The 21361-nt window shown below is 42.1% G+C and overlaps 1 protein-coding gene across 8 annotated transcripts in view; it reads right to left on the bottom strand.

The window, feature by feature from the left end:
• Positions 1-1246: 1246 nt before the first annotated feature.
• The window catches only part of tenm4 (teneurin transmembrane protein 4), a 205294-nt gene continuing 185179 nt past the window's right edge, over positions 1247-21361 (bottom strand). For all 8 annotated transcript variants that reach the window (XM_046389708.1, XM_046389707.1, XM_046389709.1 and 5 more), the window contains 6 exons: positions 19433-19605; positions 17427-17662; positions 13397-13693; positions 10377-11991; positions 8145-8287; positions 1247-4176 (listed from right to left, as the gene is read on the bottom strand). In XM_046389708.1, coding sequence (XP_046245664.1) covers positions 3418-4176; positions 8145-8287; positions 10377-11991; positions 13397-13693; positions 17427-17662; positions 19433-19605 — 3223 coding nt within the window. In that variant the 3' untranslated portion in view covers positions 1247-3417. The remainder of the gene's footprint in view (positions 4177-8144; positions 8288-10376; positions 11992-13396; positions 13694-17426; positions 17663-19432; positions 19606-21361) is intronic.

Here is a 21361-nt window from a genome sequence, read left to right as displayed (position 1 = left end):
TAACTTCCTGGCACACACGGTTTTCTTCACCCTCTCCTTGCATTTTCTGCAACTCACTGATGGAGCAGAATGTGTAAATTATCAGCACCACAGGACAGTTTGTTCTCAGGGCAGAAAAGAAAAAACATGCATATACATGTGAAAAATCACTCTTTTATCATCAGAATGTAATGTGGCAGCTTCCTCTCTGCAACAGGGTCTGAGGTGAAGTTATTATGATTATGATTCTACCAAAAGACCACAGCCCTCCAGGCTAAAGGACATTTTGCCTCTCTGCACCAAAATTCATTCTGCACAGACTCTTTGCTGGCAGGACTTTCTGTTCCCTGTAAAGAAATCCTCTTTACCGGAGTCATGTGGGGCTCGGGCTGCCTCAAGGAAGACAAGAGCTGCAAATTTGAAATTTACTTTGCAAAAAATTTTTGCAGTCAAACATAGCTAAAGCAAGCATTAGGGTGCGATCATTTCCCAGGATGCTTGTGTGTCACGCAGTTATATCAGCGGTTTATTCCTCTCGCATTAACAGAAAGTGGAGAAGAACAAATGAGCGCTGTCTGCTTAGGTAAAAACAGGCTATCAAGCTTTCTTGTGTGCACCGAGCTCAGCTCTGCCTGCAGTGAGTGTAAATGTCCCAGGCTCCCTCGCTGCCACCACATACTGGCAGCTAACTCCCAAGCCACCCTGCCTGCTAACAGGATTAGCCCCTGAGCTCCACTTGTTTCAACAAAGTTATCAAGTTTAAAAACACAGTCTCAGGGTGGCTTTACTAACATTAAAAGATTGGTCCTCAACTTTGACAGGTTAATTAATAGTCAAGATTTGCTCAGCAATCCCTGCAATTCACTTATCTTCCAACATTGCATGCATTTACTGTAAAATGTTTATTATCAATAGACTGTATTCCTGTGCCGGTGATCCAACCATATGCTCACTCCATGTGAAAATGTAATAGATTCACGACCTAAACAGGTGGTAAAGCACGTTTAACTACATAACGGCACATGGTGCAATATTGCCTTGTCATATGGCATCAAATTACCATTGTTAAAGTCTTGTGAAATGTGCTGTATATGCATAGAGACTAGAGAGGCAGATGAGCAGTACAATGTTTCTGTAATTTTTAAGGTGTGTAACATCGATATCTACACAGTCGGAGAGAGAACACTGATGTCTCAGCAATGGAAAATGTTCTTCTGGTATAGAATATAGAGCACATATAACAAAACACAAAAAATAAACACAAAATATTCCCTTTATTTTTTTTTCCTACCTTAAGACTACACAGGGTCACTGATGTAGCTCTAAGAGGTATCTACATTTGCATTTTATTTACAGCTTACTTTGATGTCTTCATATTTACATGGTCAGAGAGAAGCGCTAAAAACACAGTGTTGAGAACAAACCAGAACTGAAAATGAGTCCAAAACTTTAGAAAAAGATACACTCTAATGATGCAACAGTTCTCAGTGCAATACTCCACAATGCAAATATCCTTCATTCATATAATTTTGAACATACATATTTTTTCCTGGAAACAAAATGTCACTGAATCAACCAACAGACTGAGACTCTCAGTCTTACTCCCACCACCCCTACACACACACACACACACACACACACACACACACAAAATGATAAGAAAGTCAAGGGTGTGCAGTGGCTTGGCATAGTTCAAAAAAGTACCAGAATTCAATGAATGTCACAATTTCCAAAATAGTCTTGACTCCTCTTGAGTTTTCACATAAAGACATTTTCAAAGGAGCTGAATTGTCCTTTGCAGTCTCCAGTGAGGAGGACACGGACAAATGGGAGCTAGAATGCGTCCCCATGGGTTGTTTCCGAAGGTTGGTGTACATAGGTGAGCTTTAGTCTGTAAACGGGGAACTAATACATCTGCAGGTCTAATGCATTTCAGCCAGCCATGGGACAGAGTGGAGTCCTGTTGTGGAGAATGAAAGCACTTTCGATGCTGACCTGCGGGCAGCCCTTAGGGCAAAGGCAATTTGTATCGTTCATCTCACTCGCAACACAATGCGAAGCCTTTCTATCTTAGCAGCCAATATGTTAATGCAGTATGCATCAATGACAGTTTCTTTAACCATCTTTGTATTCTCACTTTTGAAAAATATTTTCATCCCGAGCTTTATTTGATCGGACATTGAGGTGAGGAACACTGACTTACGTTCGATGATAAACGAACACTGTCTTTCATATGCAATTGAGAGCAGTAAAATGAAGTCTGTCTTATGAAAAACACAGTAACTAAACCACCTTTCATAGTTTATTCCATGTGTTGAAACACCCTTAAGTATTGTTCAAGTACAACAATTAACAATAAAAGGGACAATAGTTCACATTTTTTTTTAAATTCACATTTGTTATACTGTTAATTCATATAGCTATTTATAAAACAAAACTAAAACGAAATTCAAAACCATTCCTGTAAAATACCCTTTGTTGTTTAATACAGACATTAATCCCACAGTATGTTCTTACAGGGTTGGCTCTTCACTATTGTCTTAATTGAGCTGTCTGACACACAGTCAAATAAAAAAGGAGCATAGAGCACATTATTCTATGTTTTCATTTTCATCCTTTGAAAAGAAAATACTGGTTAAAAAATAAAATACACACAAAATAAAAAAAGTGACCTCATACGCATTTGTTGGCTTTACCATACAATTTAAGCATGTTTAAACAGTTTTGCTAATTTTGTAGTTCATGAGAAGGTCGTCAACATGCACAGTCTGGGTGCACTGAAGCCTTCCAAGCTAAGACCACAGATGAGAATCAATCCTCCTCTTAAAAAAAATCACAAGACATCGCACAAATGAAGGTGCTTTTGACAAGTTCAGCTGGGGTTTTAATGAAGGGCTCGAGTGCCAACAGAAATCTCTCTCATTATTTATGGATGACTGGGGCTATGAGGGTTTCAAGTATAAAAAAGAAGTGATTAAAAGAGAAGGAATCTCCTTGGCTGAGGCGCAGAAAAAGGCAGAATGGAGCAAGCTTGTGAATAACAATCTGCAAGTCTGGCAGCAGAGTGAGCCAGTGACCATAATGCATTACCAATACTCCTCTTGGATTCCTTTGAACAGAATCACCAAAAGGAACGAGGAAACGGAGTCACAAAAATAAGTCACAGACATCGCGAATTTTCATCCTCTAGCAGCCGCACTTGAAGGGCAAAGACTGTTAAAGAATCTTCAAAAGGAGAAGGGCACTCTTCTATTAATACAGTGCAACTGATTGCAACCATGTTTTTTCCTTTTTTTTTTTTTTTTTTACAGTATATTAAAAACCAAGTTGAGCACAGTCAAAGAAAAAAAAAACAAAGTGGTCATGTACACAACTGTCTTTGGCAAGAAGTCCCATGTCCTACATCTGAGTCTGTCACTCCAGAGCCTCGTGTTCATGTCACCTTCGGCCCATTTCGCTCTGTCTCATGAAATGAATGTTGTTGACACTGTCTGCCAGCTCGGGGTACTGGTCAACTGAAACCACGTAGTATCCGTCGTAGCCCTGCACCTTCCCCGAGCCCAGGAGCTGCTGCTTCTCTCCTTCAGTCCAGGTTCGCGAGCCCTCCTCTCCGTCCCTCAGTCTCTGGCGCTCCCGGGCCCAAGCCTGGGCGACAGCTCTCTGCCGGGCCAGCTCCAACACACGAACTTTCTCCTCGTCCACACTGCTGCCATAACGTGTATTTAGACACAGCGTGCCGTATTGTAGCTGGATGTCAGTAATACGCCTAGTCCTGCCATTGAGAACAGTGTTGACCTGAGACACCGTCACATTGACACCAGTCTCCAGAGTGCGCCGGCCCACCGTCATGCCAATGAGGGCCAGGTCTCCCTCCACTGAGCCCAATTTGACAAAGTAGTGGGTGTCCATTCCAGCGATAGTGAAGTGGAGGTCTTCAAGGTAGAACGCATCGTTCAGAACTGCAGCCGTGCGGCGCCCATCCTCATTGGCCAAGCTGATGATGTCAGTGCTGATGCGACTGTCTCGTATGGCAAATTTCACCCCTTTGCCGAAGATGGACCCCACAGATGCAAAGATCTTTTTGTCCTCTGTCGGTGGACATCCAGCACTTCTGGCTCTGTAGATTTGGCCAAAACGCTCCAGCTTCACGAAGGCCTTCAGCTGCCTCTGAACTTCACACTGAACGCCCAGCAAAGACTGCAAAACAAAGACAGTACTGTTTAGTCACACAGCCTCCGCAGCGTCTATTCTGATCTCTGAGGAAGAAACGGATTTACACAATATCATTCAATCGCTTGTCTTCTCGTCCAGATATTTACCAAAACTTCTGATTGCCTCACACCTTGGTTTGCAACCTTTATCCCCGTCTACACGGCTCTTCAGTTTCAACCTGATATTCATACTGCATCATTAATACTTCAAACATTTCAAATTCAGTGTGATGACTACCAGAGCATAAGCTATTCTTTTTTATGTTAACGCATATGACTGAATGAGGATGACTCAACACCTTTAGTGAAATGTTTAATGTGATGGAAATCAAGACTTAAATTAAAGAAACTAAAAAGAAAAACATGATCTAGGTCGAAAACAGATTTGCCTTAAGAACTAGTTTATCAAAGTTGAACATCATTTCCTTGTTGTGGTCTGGAATTAGAACACCAATGTAATCAAATTAATTCCCACTAGAAACTCAAAGGTGTCAAAAAGCTGACAGGTGGTATAGAAATACTCCATTTATCCCACATTTCTATTTGCATAAACACCTTAATTACATTACATATATAAATAACTATGTAATTGATTCACATCAATTACCAATGGCAAACAGCAAATCTATGATTCTTTGAAGCCATGAATGCATCACACACTGTGAAGGTATGGGCAGAGGTGTTTGTCAGCAAATGCAAATCTCTCTGATCATTTGTGACAAGCATGATATTTCGAAAAAGGGTGAAATTAGTGTCTTCTGACAGCCATGCTGTGCCAAATAAGACACAGGAATCAGTTGGTATCTAGTGTATGTGGTATATTATTCCTCAAGGGATCAGAGCTTTGTATAGATATTTCATTTCCATTCCCTTCAGCTAAAATTAATACTCTGTCCTAATACTACTTGACAAGAGAGACTCCTCAGGAAGAGATGTTAAAATGAGGAGAGTGATATGAAACGGGGGCTGGCCAGCACACAGTGAGACAATTGCCTGAACACTTCTGAGCAGCAACAAAAAGGCTCTCAAAAACTGTGCCTTATTGCCATCGCCCAAGATAAGAGGCTGTGAACGTCACATCCAAAGTTCTCCTGACAGTTTCTAGTTCTGTCTCTCTGTGCCTCCGTTAGAGGGTGGCTACAGGCTGGAGGACTGGGTGGGGCTGAGGAGTGTTGAGCTGACTGCAGTGACCAGCATGTCTGCCCGCACTTTGATGTGACACCACATCAGATCCCGCATGAAGAGGAAACATATGAGGTGGGAGGGGGGCAGCTGTGTTGTCGGACCCCTCAGGAGGAATGGCCCGAGGGGACACTTCACGCCATGCCACTCCATGTTTGTTTGCCGTGCCAACAGTGCGACCGGGTCAGCTGTCCCGGGGGCGTTGTGGGGTGGGGTGGGGGCAATGTCCTCCACTTTAACTGAAACAGCCTCCCGGGACATTCCCAGAGAGGCATCATTCACATAGCACGGGGTGCAATCCGCCTCCAGCCCAAGCCAGAATGAGAGATCAAGCCTTGTGCAGCACAAACCTCATCTGTCTGGCCCCTCACACCATTTTTCAATCTGTGTGTGTGGATTCAACAGCATGGTGAAATAGGGGCTTAAATGAAAAGCAGCTGGGGAAAAGCAAGCATATTTTTCTCCCTGTATAAAATAAAATAAAATGCCAAGTGCACAGGACATACAGATATGTAGTGTTAAAGCTATATTTACGCTTCAAAGAACCCTACATTTAATTAGACTGCTGTGGCCATCTGCATGGAGGATCAACATCACGCATAGCAGCTCAGAGAATCATTTCTGAAGGAGGAATTCTGTATAGGAATATCACTGCCTCATCTCATACACAGAGTAAAGACTAATTATTTCAATAATTCCTACTACATACTCCAGAGGTGTGCTGATGGAAGAGCGCCCTCACAAAAATATGAGTAAAACCCTCAAATCTAGGCTAACTTTTCTATTTAAAGCTACAGTTACATGATTTCTAGAGATATTACAGTGCATCATGGGAATTCTTGAATATATACTTGAAAGGCTGGGTATGAAGATGAAAAATTAGCTTTCAGTGACACTATTACTCACATGGACCTACTTCTTTTTAATGCTCATAAGCGAAGTAAACAAATAACTGAATGTAATGGAAATCATTCTATCAATAGTGCTTTCAATGGTAAAAAAAAATGTAAGCAACTTAATATGTTGCTTTGTTGTGGTGGGATTAGCCCCAACAAAAGTAGGGTTAAGGACTTTCATTTTAAAAAACATAATCTCACCAATCAGACTTAATTAAGTAATTTTATTTAAAAAAATACACCTGTCTATAAATAGCTTTCCAGCATTTGAAGATGGTGATTAAACTGTAAAGTCTGAGGTGATGTCTGTTTTAGTCAGAATTGCAACTGTATGTCTGCTGATTTATTCTCTTTAATCTATGACACTATTCCACATACACGCTCAGATATTTGAAATGGAAATAACTGGGGTGTCTTTGGATTCAATTAGACATTTCCTCTGTTCCAGCTCCTTTGTAGATTGGTACCTTGGGTGAGCTCAGAAATTCTCAGCGGACTATCAGGCACAAGCAGCATGCATGATTCAGTCCCAGGGGGCTTTGACGGTAACCCTCACAAAGGGGTCTTTGCAAGATGGCGACACAACTTGGATTCCTGCTACTATAATTTTTTTTTTGTATATGACCTGTAAAATAACTGTGTGGATTCATAAGTGTTTAACTTCCTGTGTAACAGCCTGTGGTGTGTGCTGGAATACCTCGAGAGAGACCAATATATGTAGAATACATATGTATATTTTGCCAATATGATATTGGCATACAAGGAATATTTATGTAATTATGTTTTCATTAGTGTATAATAATACACATGGATCTGCCAACATGGAGTGGGTCCTCTTCCTCGGAGTCCGGCAAGTTGTTTCAGTAAACCAAACACTGCACACCAAACTGCTTTTGGAATTATAAGCAGCTACCGTAGAGGAGGTGAGACAAGGGATATTCTGTTGGTTATAATCTGCAACCACACCGCTAGATGCCACTAAGTCGTACACACTGATCCTTTAAATGCATATAAACCACACTAAGGTACCTTTTCACATACTATTTTTGTCAATAAATACTTGAATTGAATAGTAATGATTGGCTAAATAATTCTGAAAATTTCAGGGAAGTTAAATTTAAAAATGGCATGTGTCTGTGCTTTGAATTTTTATTTTAAATGCTTTAAATTCTGCCGTATATGCATTCTGTATGTAAACTACAATGGTATATGATAGTACAACGTCTTTTTAAACCATCGCCACGCTATTTATTACTTCCAGTTGGTGTGCCTGCCTGCTATGGTTAGCTGGTCAGATCAGAGGTCAGATTTAGATAACCTTGTATTCTATCATCCCAGTAGCTTTTAGGCTTACAAATATTTTATAACAACAAATACCCACTGTGTTAAGGTAGCAGCCAGAGTGTCACTCAACATGAATATGGCCTCCTAATGGGTGGCATTCACTAGTCTAGCTGTAACCAAACCCAAGACAACAGGGGCCTCTTCAATAATTCAGGTGAGTTGGAGGCATCTTAAAAGGGCTGGTAAATGTGGGAATCAGAGCATGTCTACCACTTCTCAGACCTTGGCTACCAGTGTAAGATTGAGATGAAATCAATGGCCGGTGGTGGAGGGAATGGAGAGTGAATTTCCCTAATGGCAGGACAATTACATGAGCTGTTTAGCCTGACCCCATTGCCCAAGATGAGGACTAAGGGCAGGGACCTGTCTCATTGGGCTGTGTTTTGGTCTGATAGCTGGGAGCTCCTCTGGGAGTCTGGACTACACAGAGCAGGCCTATTCGCTAATGATGTTGGAGAGGAGGGGAGCAGAGGTAAAGGAAGGTGATCTGTTACAGGGTGAAAGGGGGGATAGGTGAGATTGACTGCTTTACCTTGGTGCTATCCCACTCCTGTGTCTTGATTTGGGTGCGGACTAACTCGTAGGATGGCTCCATGGATTCTGTGCTCGGTTTGCGATAGCCAGGGATGACGTTGTACAGTTGGAAGCCAAAGGTCACCAACCAGCTGTTCACATCTGCAGAGGAGGGATCAACACATTAAAACAATTTACGTGTACTGCTCTCTTAACAGACACAATCGCTTCTTCTCCAGAAAAGCCACAGAAAAACATAGGAACTGATTTGCTCAGTTTTAACAACTGACATTCTGCGGTCAAGTGGGCTGTCTCCTTGAAACACTCCTCACTTGCTCTGAGCCCTTGATTTGTTTGTGAAAGTGGACGAGCTACAATAAACACTCGAGATGGTGGCAATGATTCATGTCCACTCCTGCAGGTGCCACACTAATGACACGCAGCTGGGTTCCAGAAATCCCAAGTGTCATCTGAGAGTGTCTGCGGCGCTGATAATTATATATTGTAATTTCATGTCATTTCAAAGGAGCTGGGATATTCTGAAGACTCAGCGGGTTCTTCTGCGATAATTTTTTTCTGGTGCGATGCTGAAAAAAGGGCAAAGTGACGTGTCTGAGATCCAAATCCATGCAATCATTATGATGCGATTCGTCTAATAGCAGCCACCAGCACTGTGGTTATAAGTGCTGCTGCCATCCCCTGTGATAAGCTGTCATTAATTATGAATATCACAGAGGAGGCCATAGAAATGTCTACAAGTAAAGGCTGTTTAGTCTGAGCCATTTGTTTCTTGCCCCTTTCAATGTGTTTGTTATGGACATCAGAATCGTTGCTGCGACACTTGGGGGGCAAGTTTGTCACAGATTGGCACTGCCACATTGTGGCACCTGACAAAGCTTTTTTAAATAAGAATTTGTTTGAGGACAATGAAAGGACCCTGATAATTTAGTGAAAGGAATGGAAATGTCAGCGCCATCAATCACAATTGAGGCAGACCCACAACAGTATATCTAACAGTCTGCTTAGCATTCAAATGCCAGTCAGCCCCTAATGGTGGAATGTGAAGCTGAACGCTTTTCTGTTTGGCAGCCAGCTAAATGGCTTTGTTGAGCAAAACGAAATAGAAGCCCAGACTCCACCTGCACAAAAAGTGGCTATTTATCCTCTCAGTACTGTCTACAGGTAAAGGACGAAATGTATAAAATGAATTATATCATAGCCAACATATGCATTATCAAGTAAATATCAGGCAGAATGAACACAGAGAATTAATCTCCCGTTTGTGAATGAGATCTGCCTGAAGCCGACTGGTTTAACCACAGAGTATTTGCAGAGTATCCTTAACAATGTTGTTTTCCTTCCAGCCAAAGAGGTTGATACAACTGGCCCTGGCTAAGGTTTCTATGGATCCATTGTGTTCTCCTTCTCCACTGGGGTGCTTTCACTGCCATTTACCTCCTCCCTACCACAAAGCAACACAAAATGATGTGATATTTCTGGGAAGGGACCCGACTGTTCAACAACAGAGGGGGCTTTGCTGCACAGCATTGTTCCCTTTGAGCACACAACGATATCCACTGGGCACATGTACAAGCACACACACATAACATACGTACGTACGCACACGCACACACACACACATACACAAGAACAAAATAACAACCTTAGTGTCCCAGTGAGCAAGCTCTTAAAAACCTCTCTAGCACACTGCTTTACAATTTAATTTTGGCAGGGTCTGTTCCTCCATTTGGGGCTTGTTGTTTAGGATAAAAATGCACCAAATTTGACAGAGAAAACTAAAATGAGCATTGTTTGCTGAATTTTCACACGGTTAAGATATGGGGCCATGTACTTTTAGCATCATAAATAAGTTACCGTATATGCATCATTGATTGCTCTAGTGGGACTCACTTGTCATCTGCCAACTGCTATTTATACACAGTTCCTTACCTCTAAACCATAATAAAATGACTGTTTTGATTGAATGGGCTTCTTATTTACTTTCATTGCTGCTGTTAAAGAAATATTTCACCGTAAAACCTTGTTTTGGTGTATCAAATACACACTGCCTAAAGGCTTCAGAGTTTGCCTTAAGAAGTTTACAGAGGATGTGGTTTCAGAAGTTTTGACATTTGGGTACCCTGTAAAATGTTTTTGGTTTTTTTTTCCCTCTGTGAAGGAGTGATAGGGAGCTTTTCTTTAAACAAATCTTCTCATCTCTGTAAAACATAGGACTGTTAGGTGAACTTACCAGTCATGTAGCACTTTATCTCCTCATTGTTACTGAGAGGATTGTTATTCTTGAACATGTAGAGGTTGAATGGCACAATGTGGTTGCTGTTGAGACGTTTCCAGATCTCATGATCAGGTGTTGTCCAGCGGCCAGCAAGGACATCATAGTCCCGTCTGCCCATGTGGACCAGTTTACTGAGAGGCTCATACAGGCCTCCCTGGTAGCCAATTATGAGCTGCAAGCTGGGGTTGGTGTCAAGGTAAACCTCTCCGAACGCTGTATGGAGGATCTGCTTGATCATGAGGCCCGAGCCACTGAACACAGCCAGAGGAGTGCCTATGTTATCACAGGCCACATAAAACTCATCCCCGCTACTTAGCTCCATGGCAAACAGGTGTCCCTGTAAGTCATAGTACAGTGAAGTGATCTCGGAGCTGGAGTGATTGTACATATGGGTGACCCGAGTGGGGCTGGATAAATCAGCATAGAAGAACTGCAGGTGGTGGCCCATGCTGCTTCTGCTGGACACCCTCCTGCCTAGGCCATCGTAACGGTATTTGATGTTCCAACTGCTCACTTTGTTGTACACCTTAACCAGCAGTCCCGCTGAGCTGTACTCAAAGTAGTCATTCCCTCGCTGCTTGAGGAAACCATCCTCATCCATCCTGTACTGGACGTCTCCCAAGCGAGTAATGCGGTCTCTGATATCATAGCGTAGTGGGGTGAGGCGTGCGCTGTTCCCAGGGCTGAGAAGGTGCAAGTTGCCATTTAGGTCATAGCTGTACCTCCACAAAGGCTTGTCGTTGATGGAGACCACCTGAAGTTGTCCATCAGCGTCATACTCATATGTGTAACGGGTCGTGTTTGCATAAGGCCCAACCTTTAGCTCCTTGGCCACCACTCGGCCCATATTGTCATACTGCACCATCATCCAGTACATGAGGGAGCGAAAGATCTCATATTGGACCTCTTTCACTCTGCCGTAAGCATCAAAGTGTTTGGTGTGGGTCATCACTGCTGTGGTGATAATTTGATTAATGTCATAATAAATTACTCCAAATTTACCAAACTGCTCTGTTTTGCCAGAGACATCATCGTAGCGATACAAGTCAATTGGCAGCGGTGTTTCATTGATGACAGCCTGCATGCTAGTGACTCGGAAACTGTTGTCATAGACGTAGTCAAATCTGGCATTCACCATGCCTTCTTCACTGAATCTGAAAATTTGTCTGTCAATCAGAGGGCCAATCTGACGGTAGCGGATGGTGCACGTAAAGCCTTCACTCTGGAGGTTGACTGTCTTCAGCATGCCTGCCACCTCATCGTAGGAGAAGCCGATGCGTGTGGTGTCATACAGGATTTCCAGCAGCTTGGCAAGCTTGCCGTATTTGTAGATGACCCTGCGGCCTGTGCCCAGGTAGGTTGTCTGCAGCAACTGGCCGTCCTCACTGTAGTCCTGGAGCACTGAAGCATTACCTTCAGGGGGCTGATACGTGTTTCTGTAGTAGCCAATGGAGCGGGAGGTCTCTAGGGTCTGTCGTGCCACATTGGGCATGGTCACAGAGGATAGTCGGTCGTTTTTGTCAAACTCAAAGATATACTGCCTCTGGCTGTAGAGCAGCAGTACCATGGACTGTAAAGAGGACAGGAAACAGTGTTCTTTGAGTGATTCAAACACGGTTGAACATTTGTTGCATTTCCAAGTGTCACAAGGTATTAAAATATGTACTTTCTTTTTCCATAAAAAGTGTTAGAATATAAAACACAAGATTAAAATTAAAATAGGATAGGAATAAAAAAAAGCCATTAATTTATGTCTAGCAGTTTAAAATATAAATACATATAAAATAGAAATTATATAAAACAAACGAGACAAGAAAAAGTTAATCTGCAACAAATCCTGACATTAACTACAGACTGTGACTACATACTGTCACTTACAAGACCTGCAAAGGACAAGCAAAATGTCAAAAGCAATAACATATTATACATGCAAGTCTGATTTAGACCAAAACTAATTTCCCTCTTGAAAGTGGAGCTGTTGATATTCCTCTGACATTAAGATTTCCTTAAGAGATGATTTCACAAGCAGGCTGCTTCTTGTTTCTTATTTCTGACATCTTTTGATCCAAACAGTACAAAGGAATGGAATTTTTCACAGCCCTGCAAATCGAAAAAATTTCCTTTTGCACCCTTCTTGCACCAATAAATGATGTCTTTAAATCAGTTTTAAAGCTGTCACAACAGGCTGCCAGCATCTTAGCACCAAGAGGTCGCAGAAAAACAGATGACAGACTATTAACAGGGTGACTGGCTGCCATTTTCATATTACATGTCTAGGCTGGAGAACCGCAGCTTTTCACCTTCTCCTCAGCTATCCTGCCTTCAATTAGTGAGCAGAAAGTGACGATTCATTCTGTTCTTCTCATCAGAGCTATTTCAGGTTGAGTTTGCTGTCAGCCTATGGTAACAAAGTGTAACGTCTGCGGTGCGCCAGGCAGGTTTTAATTATACTTCTGCTGATATCTGTGCTAGAGCCTGATAATGCAGCACTGACACTGCCATAGTATTAGAAGTTAAAAAGACAGTTCGACCAAAAATCAAGACTACACAATATTCCTGTTACCTGTGGTGCTTTTTACCCATCTAGACTGTTTTGGTGTGAGCAGCCGAGTTTTGGGGATGTCTGCCTTCTCTTGAATGTCATGGAAAAACTTGTTACTTGTGGCCAAAATGATTAACAGAAATCATAACCTGCTTACTCAAGATAATCCAGAGACTATATTAAGACTTTAATATAAGGCAGACTTTAAAATCATATTTAAAAATATAAGCCAATATCTCCAAAACGCTGCAACTCACCCAAAACAATCTAGATGGATAAATTGCTTTAAGAGGACAAATGCATTTTCAATTTAGGGGTGAACTGTTCCTTTAACTTTTATCTTGAGTTTAAAATCTTCTGTCAAGTTTCTTATACAAACATACCTCCACAATTTACATGACATTTAATCATCGTTAACTCGTACAACTCGTACCTTCTCAAGATAAGTGTAGGTCCACGATTTACCATCAGCAAATAACTGGGAGGTGATTCTGCCATTCTGGTCATACTCCATGCGTACAGACATGGTACCTCTTTGAATACCTGCCACATGCCCTCCAGGTGAGTAGGTGACATTGACTCCATTCAGACGACTGCTCGGTGCCCACAGAGTGGGACGCCCAGCATGGTCGTAATGGATTCGTAATGTAAACTTTCTATGGTCATCATAGACCTTTTCAGTCCTGGTGATTCGATCAAAGTCCAATGACAGCAAGTTTCTGTTATGAACCTACAGGAGAGAAGACAGGGACACATTTAATTAGACCACAGAAAATCCAAACAGAGGCAAACAAACATGTTTGGAAGTATGACTGAGAGGAATTGATGCACTACTCTTCTAAGGTGGAACCTCAAAGTCATTATTTTATATTCTTCTTTTCACAGCCTTTAATTACAACAGAGGAGCTGTATCTCAGGATTGCAGGAACTACTGAAGTGATGTAATTATAAGAATTACCATATTTCTTTGTTTGTGTAAAAATTCAGCAGAGTCTTAGTGGGAGTATGCCTATTCATACAAGGAACATTAGAGCCACATTGATCATTAAATTCATTTTCACTGCTTACCGAAAAGAATTACCAGGCGCAGATGGCTCGCATTTTATTTAGCCATTTATCTCAACTGGATAAGCGTTGAAAAAATAAATAAATTCTTCTCCTGGATTGTTTAAATGACACATTTTTCATCTCTTTTGAATGCATGAGGCTGCTTACAGTGACCCATGGCTTGACTGTGATCAGAGCAGAAAGACACTGCTCTGAAGAGTGTAATCCTCAAGGCCACGTTGAGGTCAGCACAGAGTTGAACTCGCTGCCAGGTTTTACTTAGGAGGAAGCTCCTGTGACGCAGCCAAAAAGATCAACCAACAACCCTAACATTACGTTTCCCAGTCAGCAGACTTTGTAAGCAAAAGCAACAGAGGAAAAAGAAATCAAATCACGAGGAGAAAGGGGGCTTAGGTTGCAGGTCATAGCAAATCTCGATACAAACGCCAACTGAAAGCTTTTCAAAAATGTGGTCGTGGAGGTTTCTGGTATTAATTTAAACTTCCCTCATATTCTGTATTATTTGATATATTTTTTCTTTTTATTAATGCACATCACTTCTCTTCACATACACTACCATTTAGCTTGGCAAAATGCTTGGAAAGGCTTAAAAACATCTTCGCTCAGAAAGTTGCTTCTGGCTACTTTCCAGACACATGCCACACAGCAAGTCGCAGGGGTCTTGCTGAGAAGCTTCGCTTTTTCAATCTCACGTTGAGAAAAGCATGCTTAGGTCTCTCATCTGTAAAGGGACAATTACACCAGAAGCAATTAATGTCACTAATACCTAATTGAGAGGATTACTTTGCACGTTATGCAACAGATTCATGAGGAGCATGCTTCCATGAAGGTTTGGAGTGACACAAGCAATTTGCGCCCAAAGACCGACAGGCAGGGTCCTCCAATGGCTTGAGAAATAAGACGAGGGGGGGAACATGAATGATCTGATCTTTGCTTTTGATTGCTATTATAAAAAATGTCACACTGCACCGACAAAAGTAAAATAATACCACAAAATTGAAACAGTGATTTGTCAAAACTTTACAGATTTTTACAGATAAGTGACCGGATATCAAAACCTGCTCCAGCATTTCGTAAAACACAGGACGCAGTGTTTTAGGCTTTGTCACAGGCAGCACTGGCCTGCCTCCTTGTCTGTTCAGAAATTTTATTGAGATTGCTTCCAAAAGGAAATAAGGTATAAGAGAGAGAAATTGTTCCTCATGCCAGGATCTGGTTTGCTGAAGACTCAACAGGGTGGAAAAACCCTCTTACAGCAGAGATCCCAAGATCCCAAGAGAATGGAAAGGCACTCAAGAGGAATTATTTTAAATTGGACATTGCCTCTAAAAGGAACTTCTCAAAGACAGATGTGGAAAATGTGGAGAAAGAATACTGCACTACATTATACCAACAATGCTACATTTGCAATTGTTCTGTACTTACAATATTACACCAACATCTGATCTCTTAATCAATATCAATGACTTTTGTGTCACATTACAATTTCAATCTGTCATTTCAAGTGAAAATGCCTTTCATCTGCTCTCATGATTAATTCAAACATTATTCTGGTGTCTTCAATAGCATCTGTTAAGTTTATTCTCACACTGCACTCAATGAAAACAAATTCTATCTTTTTATTAGTTTCCCTCTCATATCTATTTTGAACAAACAATCACAGTGTAGGTAATACACCATGATCATACTAAAATGCAAATACAGAGAATATCCGAAGAAGAGGCTTTGGAAAGAACCAGAGTCGCTGTGCACGGCAACATAAATCAAGAACGTTGTGTGGCTGGGAGAGGCACGTCAACCGAGGACCATCAGTGACCTGTTTCGCCTTAGGACTTGAAAATCACAATACAACAAGCGCATGCCCATGTCTTATGCACTTATGGCTGCAAAACAAAACAGTCAGACATGTGAAACGACAACCCAAACTCTTTTGCGTTTCATCATAATCTTTGCTCATCGCTAAAACAAGAAAGACTTGTGAAGTCTGAGCCACACAGTTGCTCTGTTTCTCATGCGTCCCTCTGTTCTGTATTCAAGAACCCCCCCCACTCCACACACACCCACACACACACACACCACCACCACTGCTACACACTCATTCAGCCACCCACGTAATATCACTTGACATGCCACTCAAGGTCGCTCAATGATTCCAGCTCTGTTCATCCCCTCTGTTCTTGCCATTAGGCTGCTCCCATTTCCTATCTCACCCCTGGGGCCATTGTCTGTAACATACATTAGAAGCTTTCACTTCCAGAGGGACAACAGGGCCATTAAATGAACAGCCAATGACAGACAAAGTGGCACCTCCCCATTAGCCGTGTCGCCTCCCAGATAACGTGGAAGACATCTTAACCAAAGATGTTATTTGCCTTACAAAGCCAAGGAAAACAATACAATCAGTCAGGATAAATTTTTCATTGGTGCTCCCTCAGCTGATAATAATTTCCAGTGGGTCATTCTGGATGCTTTATGGTCAAACATTGGATGTTTATCTCATTATGAAAAGGGACCTCTTGATATTCAGTGTCTAACTATGTCCTCTTTGCAAAATTAACTTTCTGAGGTCAGTAAGTCACATATCACCTGTAAATACTTTGCAGACTTTAAAAAAATGGTATAATATATAATAATGTATAATATAAAATCAGTGCACACAACACTGAATTTAGTTCTTCTACTTGAGTTAAAAAATACAAGAGGTTTTATTGGTGTGGAAAAGCTGCTACGGGTAAGAAGAGTGCATATGATCCAGGAAGTTGAGTTAGAGTGATGCTGAGCTCAGACTACAGGAGTTTTGGGCCAGTTCATGCTGGATACACAATACTTGACAATCACAGAAGAAATCTGGTTGAAGGCTTTGGTTAGTGCCAATGTTCTGTCCACATTATTTGGTAGTGTGTTTGATATTTAGGATTGAAAATCTGGTTAAGTCAGAAACTTCCAAGCAGGACAACACTAGCCAATGAGAAAGACATCTGGAAAGGAGATGATAGTTTTAAAATCTTGAGTATCAGTCAAGATTTGAAACTCCTGAAGTCTGAACATGGCTAAACAAATCCATGAATCTGAAGGCTCACCAAATCCAAAAACACTGCACAACGATTTATAGCTACGATGCACGATTCATCAACTCTGCAGAGCTATGTGCCAATGAAGGGATCCAGCTTCAGTGTTTTTTCACAGTCTTCCAGTGAACAGGACTGTTGTCGGTTAGCCTACACATCAGACACACACTGAGGAGTGCAAAAGTCTGTCAGTCAAGACTAAACTGCACAGTGAGTGCATTTGTAAAAAAAAAAACCCAAAAAAACAAAACACCCCCCCATCTGTTCTTTAGCAGCCATCTTCAGGTCTTTTTCGAGTCTGTACTTTCAGCAATGCGGCATGCTTACCCTTAATCTTCGTCCATACACGGTGATTTGGCCACGAGCCTGCTCCTTCCTCTGCCTCCACTCCACCAGGTTAAGGCCGTTGTCGATGGCCAAGGTTACGTTCCTCTTGCTGACTGTGGGGATGATGGTGCCAGCCAGCAGGTGGGGCTCGGTGTGCAGGGATACCTCCATACCATTGGCCAACACTAACCGCAGCGAACCATCCAGCCCAATGAAATAGCTGTTCCGAACTTGATCTGAGGATTTAGAGGGCATGGGGCAAAAAGATTATAATTATGATTAAAAGAGGAGAAACAATCAGAGCTTCTCGTAGCTGATGTAGGAGGACTAAATCTAATATTCGTCTCAGTGAGACACAAACATAATGACCTAAAATGGCTGCTCAGCAAAAAGAAAGCCTTTAGCAGCAGTATTTAACCGAACCCCTGCAATAATGTTGGGTCTGTGACAACAAAGATCAATAGTGAGAGGTTTCACAGCGCCAGTAAAGCAAAGTTTTACAGCTGTTGCAGTAGCCTTGAGGATGTGGGGGAATGAAAACTATCAAAGCTGCTAGCTTGCCTGTGGCCATAGAGAAGGCAGGATGAACAGACACACACACACACACACACATTCACAAGGGATAAATCTGAGCGTGTCTGTTACTGTCCCCAGGTGACGACAGCCTGTGTTCCAGCTCCAGACCAGTGACTAATGTTTCCACTGAGCGGCTCATGTACATTCATCAGAGAACACCTCCTTCTTGCTCATTGTCCGTAGACTGACAGGGACCAGGATGAAAATTATTCTCATTAAGGATAGTGGGGAAATTAATGGCTTGTCAAACACTACATTTATTAGTTGACTCCATTTAACAGAAAAAACACGTTCGCTGTAATTTCCTCATGTTCCTCATGTCATATTGAAGTGTCAGTGACGATTTCTTTATTTCGCACAGTAAACACCAATAAAGATCATGAGAGGAGACTGAGTTTTGCATATTTTCCTTTACAGCTCCGCAGGATCCATTGTGCTGCTGAGGCAAGAGACATGGGCAGAGGAGAGCAGGGTTGACCTTGCACTGGCTCTTATCTCTCTCCATCATACAGACACCACAGGGGTTGACCAAAAGCCTCTGGGGCAGACCTTACCTAAAGGAGGCCTCAGAGATCAGATGAACCTGGAAATACTGCTGAATTGGGGAGTTCATGCTAATGCATGCATACAGTTCAGCGGGGGAGGTGTGTGCTTTGCACTGACATTTAAGTGGGCTGTAAGCAAGCTTAAAGCAAAACAAATAATGGAAAGGTACACACATTACTTTCAGCTAACAAATGCAAAAAAGGATGTTTTTGTTTTAAATATTAGCTACAGTTTACAACATAAATATGTTCCTTGCATCTTATCAGCTTCTCATAATGACAACATGATTAACAACCCTGAGGTGAGTTATGGTCGCCAAGAAGGGAACAAACACGCCAGATGACCAGAAAGGAATCTAAAAGGCGGTGCATTCATGTGTTATGTGATCACCCAGCTGCAAGCTTACAAAGCAGACAATAGTGAATTAATTAACAGCAGAGCTCCTGGCGCCACGCTTCTCACAAGCAGATGCCTAAGACAAGGTCACAATGCAGAGGTGATCAATCCAATGTCCAGCAGCTAGAAACAAGAGATCTTCTGTTTCAGACACAGCTTTGCAGCAAGTCAGTAGGGCTAGAGGGTGGAGGACACATTCTGTTGTGTGTACACGAAAAGTGAAAAGTAAGCCTACGTAAATTTATTTAATCCCGAGGCATGAAAACGTCAGAGGGTCTCTTCCACAGGTTACATGTCTAAACAGCTAAAAATAAAATAGCTGGAAGGTCCTCGTCGTTTACCTGATTATAACTTTACACTGCAGATAAATCCGTGAAACAAAAAGTTTCTGCTGTCGAGGCAAAGTTACAGCTTTTGGCACTTCTATTGACACAAAATACGTTAAAAATCACACGCTCCACTTGTGAGCTACAGCAAAAGACTCTCACCCTGCATGAGTGTATAGAAGGTGCCAGAGGCTGACAGGTTGGTGGTGACGGTGATATCCTCTTTGCTGGAGCCTTCCGTCTGGATGCGGACTGAGCTGTCGCCGTCTGTACGGTAGCTGCTCACTCGGCCCGTGGGGTAAGTGACGTTAGTCAGACGCCCGTAACTGTCATACCTACAAAGAAATACATAGATGTGAGCCAAGGAAGGCAAAGAGGGGCATGTCATCTGAAACTGCATATGAACAGTGACTATAGCAGAATCATAAACAGTGCAGTGACAAGGGGAAAAAAAGCACTGAGCCTCTTTGAGGTTTGTTATATCACAGGAAGTAATCACTGTCATAAATGCAGGTCAGGTATGCATAAATGCATGTAGGTACATAAATGTGACTAATGAGCTGCGCTGTCATCTCAGATTCACTGTGATTATGAGTCGCTGTCTAGGTGAAACTGTTCGAGTGGTAAATACAAGCAGGAATTGGAATTTTTTTTTTGGTTTTTTTTGTAGAGTTTGATATTTCCCTCTTGGTGTCAGAAATTGCAGAAACGTGTCAACACAGCCAGTAAACACAGCAGCAAATCCATTGATGTTGTCAGCCTGAAGTAATAAAACTACCAGCTTTAATCACCGAAGCACAATCAACACAACCTCTAAAAAGTGTACAACGTGTGCTGCAGACTGAAAGTGAGTGTACCACGTAGTTTAAAAAGCCCGGACTCTTCCAGCAGGATGTGAATGTAACATTGCTATAAATGTGACTCAGTTTGTAAGGAACATTTCTAGAGACAAAAGCAAGCAATAACAAAAAAACAACATCACAACTACAAGGAAAATCTGTCAAGGCAGGGCGAGAGAGCTCACACCTTTCCACGTTTTTAAAACTGATTATTAGCTTAAAAGATTAGTGATATCACCTAATCTCATTACACAGTCTATGAAACAGGAGCACTGAGGTGCAACTCCTTGGAGAGATGCAGCATCTCTCCCGGCCTACAAATCAGTCAGTTCATCACATACAGGAACATGAGTGGCCAGATTGTTTCATTTCTCTCAGAGAGCACATCAGCATAGAACAATTTGAAATCTTTCGGGGTGCCAGTGTTCCAGAATAGGAGTGAGTGAACGCTACATTACTTAGAATGAAGACTTTTATCTGCGCGCTGAATACAGATTGGAAAGCCTGCTTCAGTATTGCTGCCTGCCATAATAAAGCCTCTAATAAATGAGATGCCGGGTGCTGGTTTACGGATATTTCCTCAGCGCTGCCATCTCAAATATCCAATATGGAAAGGAAGAGTGGGAGAGGAATAATCTCAGAGATAAATGTTATCTGATCTCAACTGTACTAGGAACTGGGATTCATAGATCCATTTCAACCCAAAGCTTTCACTTCAGGAAATACTAAATAGCAGAGTAATTTCTATCTAAAGCATTTGATTTCTTTTGATCAGCTCATATTTTATCAGCACAACAGTCCCTGTGTTCATCATACAATCAAACTTTTTGCAGTGCAAGCACTATGAGTTACACATTTTTTGCACGGCACAGCTTTTGACTGTTCAATTCACTGGATAGAGAAAGCGTTGCTGTTTGCTTTCGCCTCTGCACAAAAGACTGAACTCTCATTCCAGAGCAGGGCTGCATGCCCCAGCTTGATCACTGACCCAAACTCTCTCTGTCTCAATTAAAGCCTTGAGCTAGAGCCATTCCTCGGGCGTCACCGCTGAGCTCTAATGGCTCTTGCCTGCTTCAACTCAGCTGACTATTAGCTTTTTTTTTTTTTCTGGACAAGAGAGGCATGCAGGGGCAGGGTGCTCAGCAGAAGGAGAGGACCGCTTTCCCCCTGGATGGCAAAAAGTCCATTCGGATCGCATCACCTCTGTGTCAGATGCTGGCTCTATGCCCTTTCACACTACAGCCCAACAATA

This window comes from Scatophagus argus, chromosome 5, assembly GCF_020382885.2.
Source record: "Scatophagus argus isolate fScaArg1 chromosome 5, fScaArg1.pri, whole genome shotgun sequence".
NCBI classification, from domain to species: domain Eukaryota; kingdom Metazoa; phylum Chordata; class Actinopteri; family Scatophagidae; genus Scatophagus; species Scatophagus argus.
This window is presented reverse-complemented; position numbering and strand designations above follow the sequence as displayed.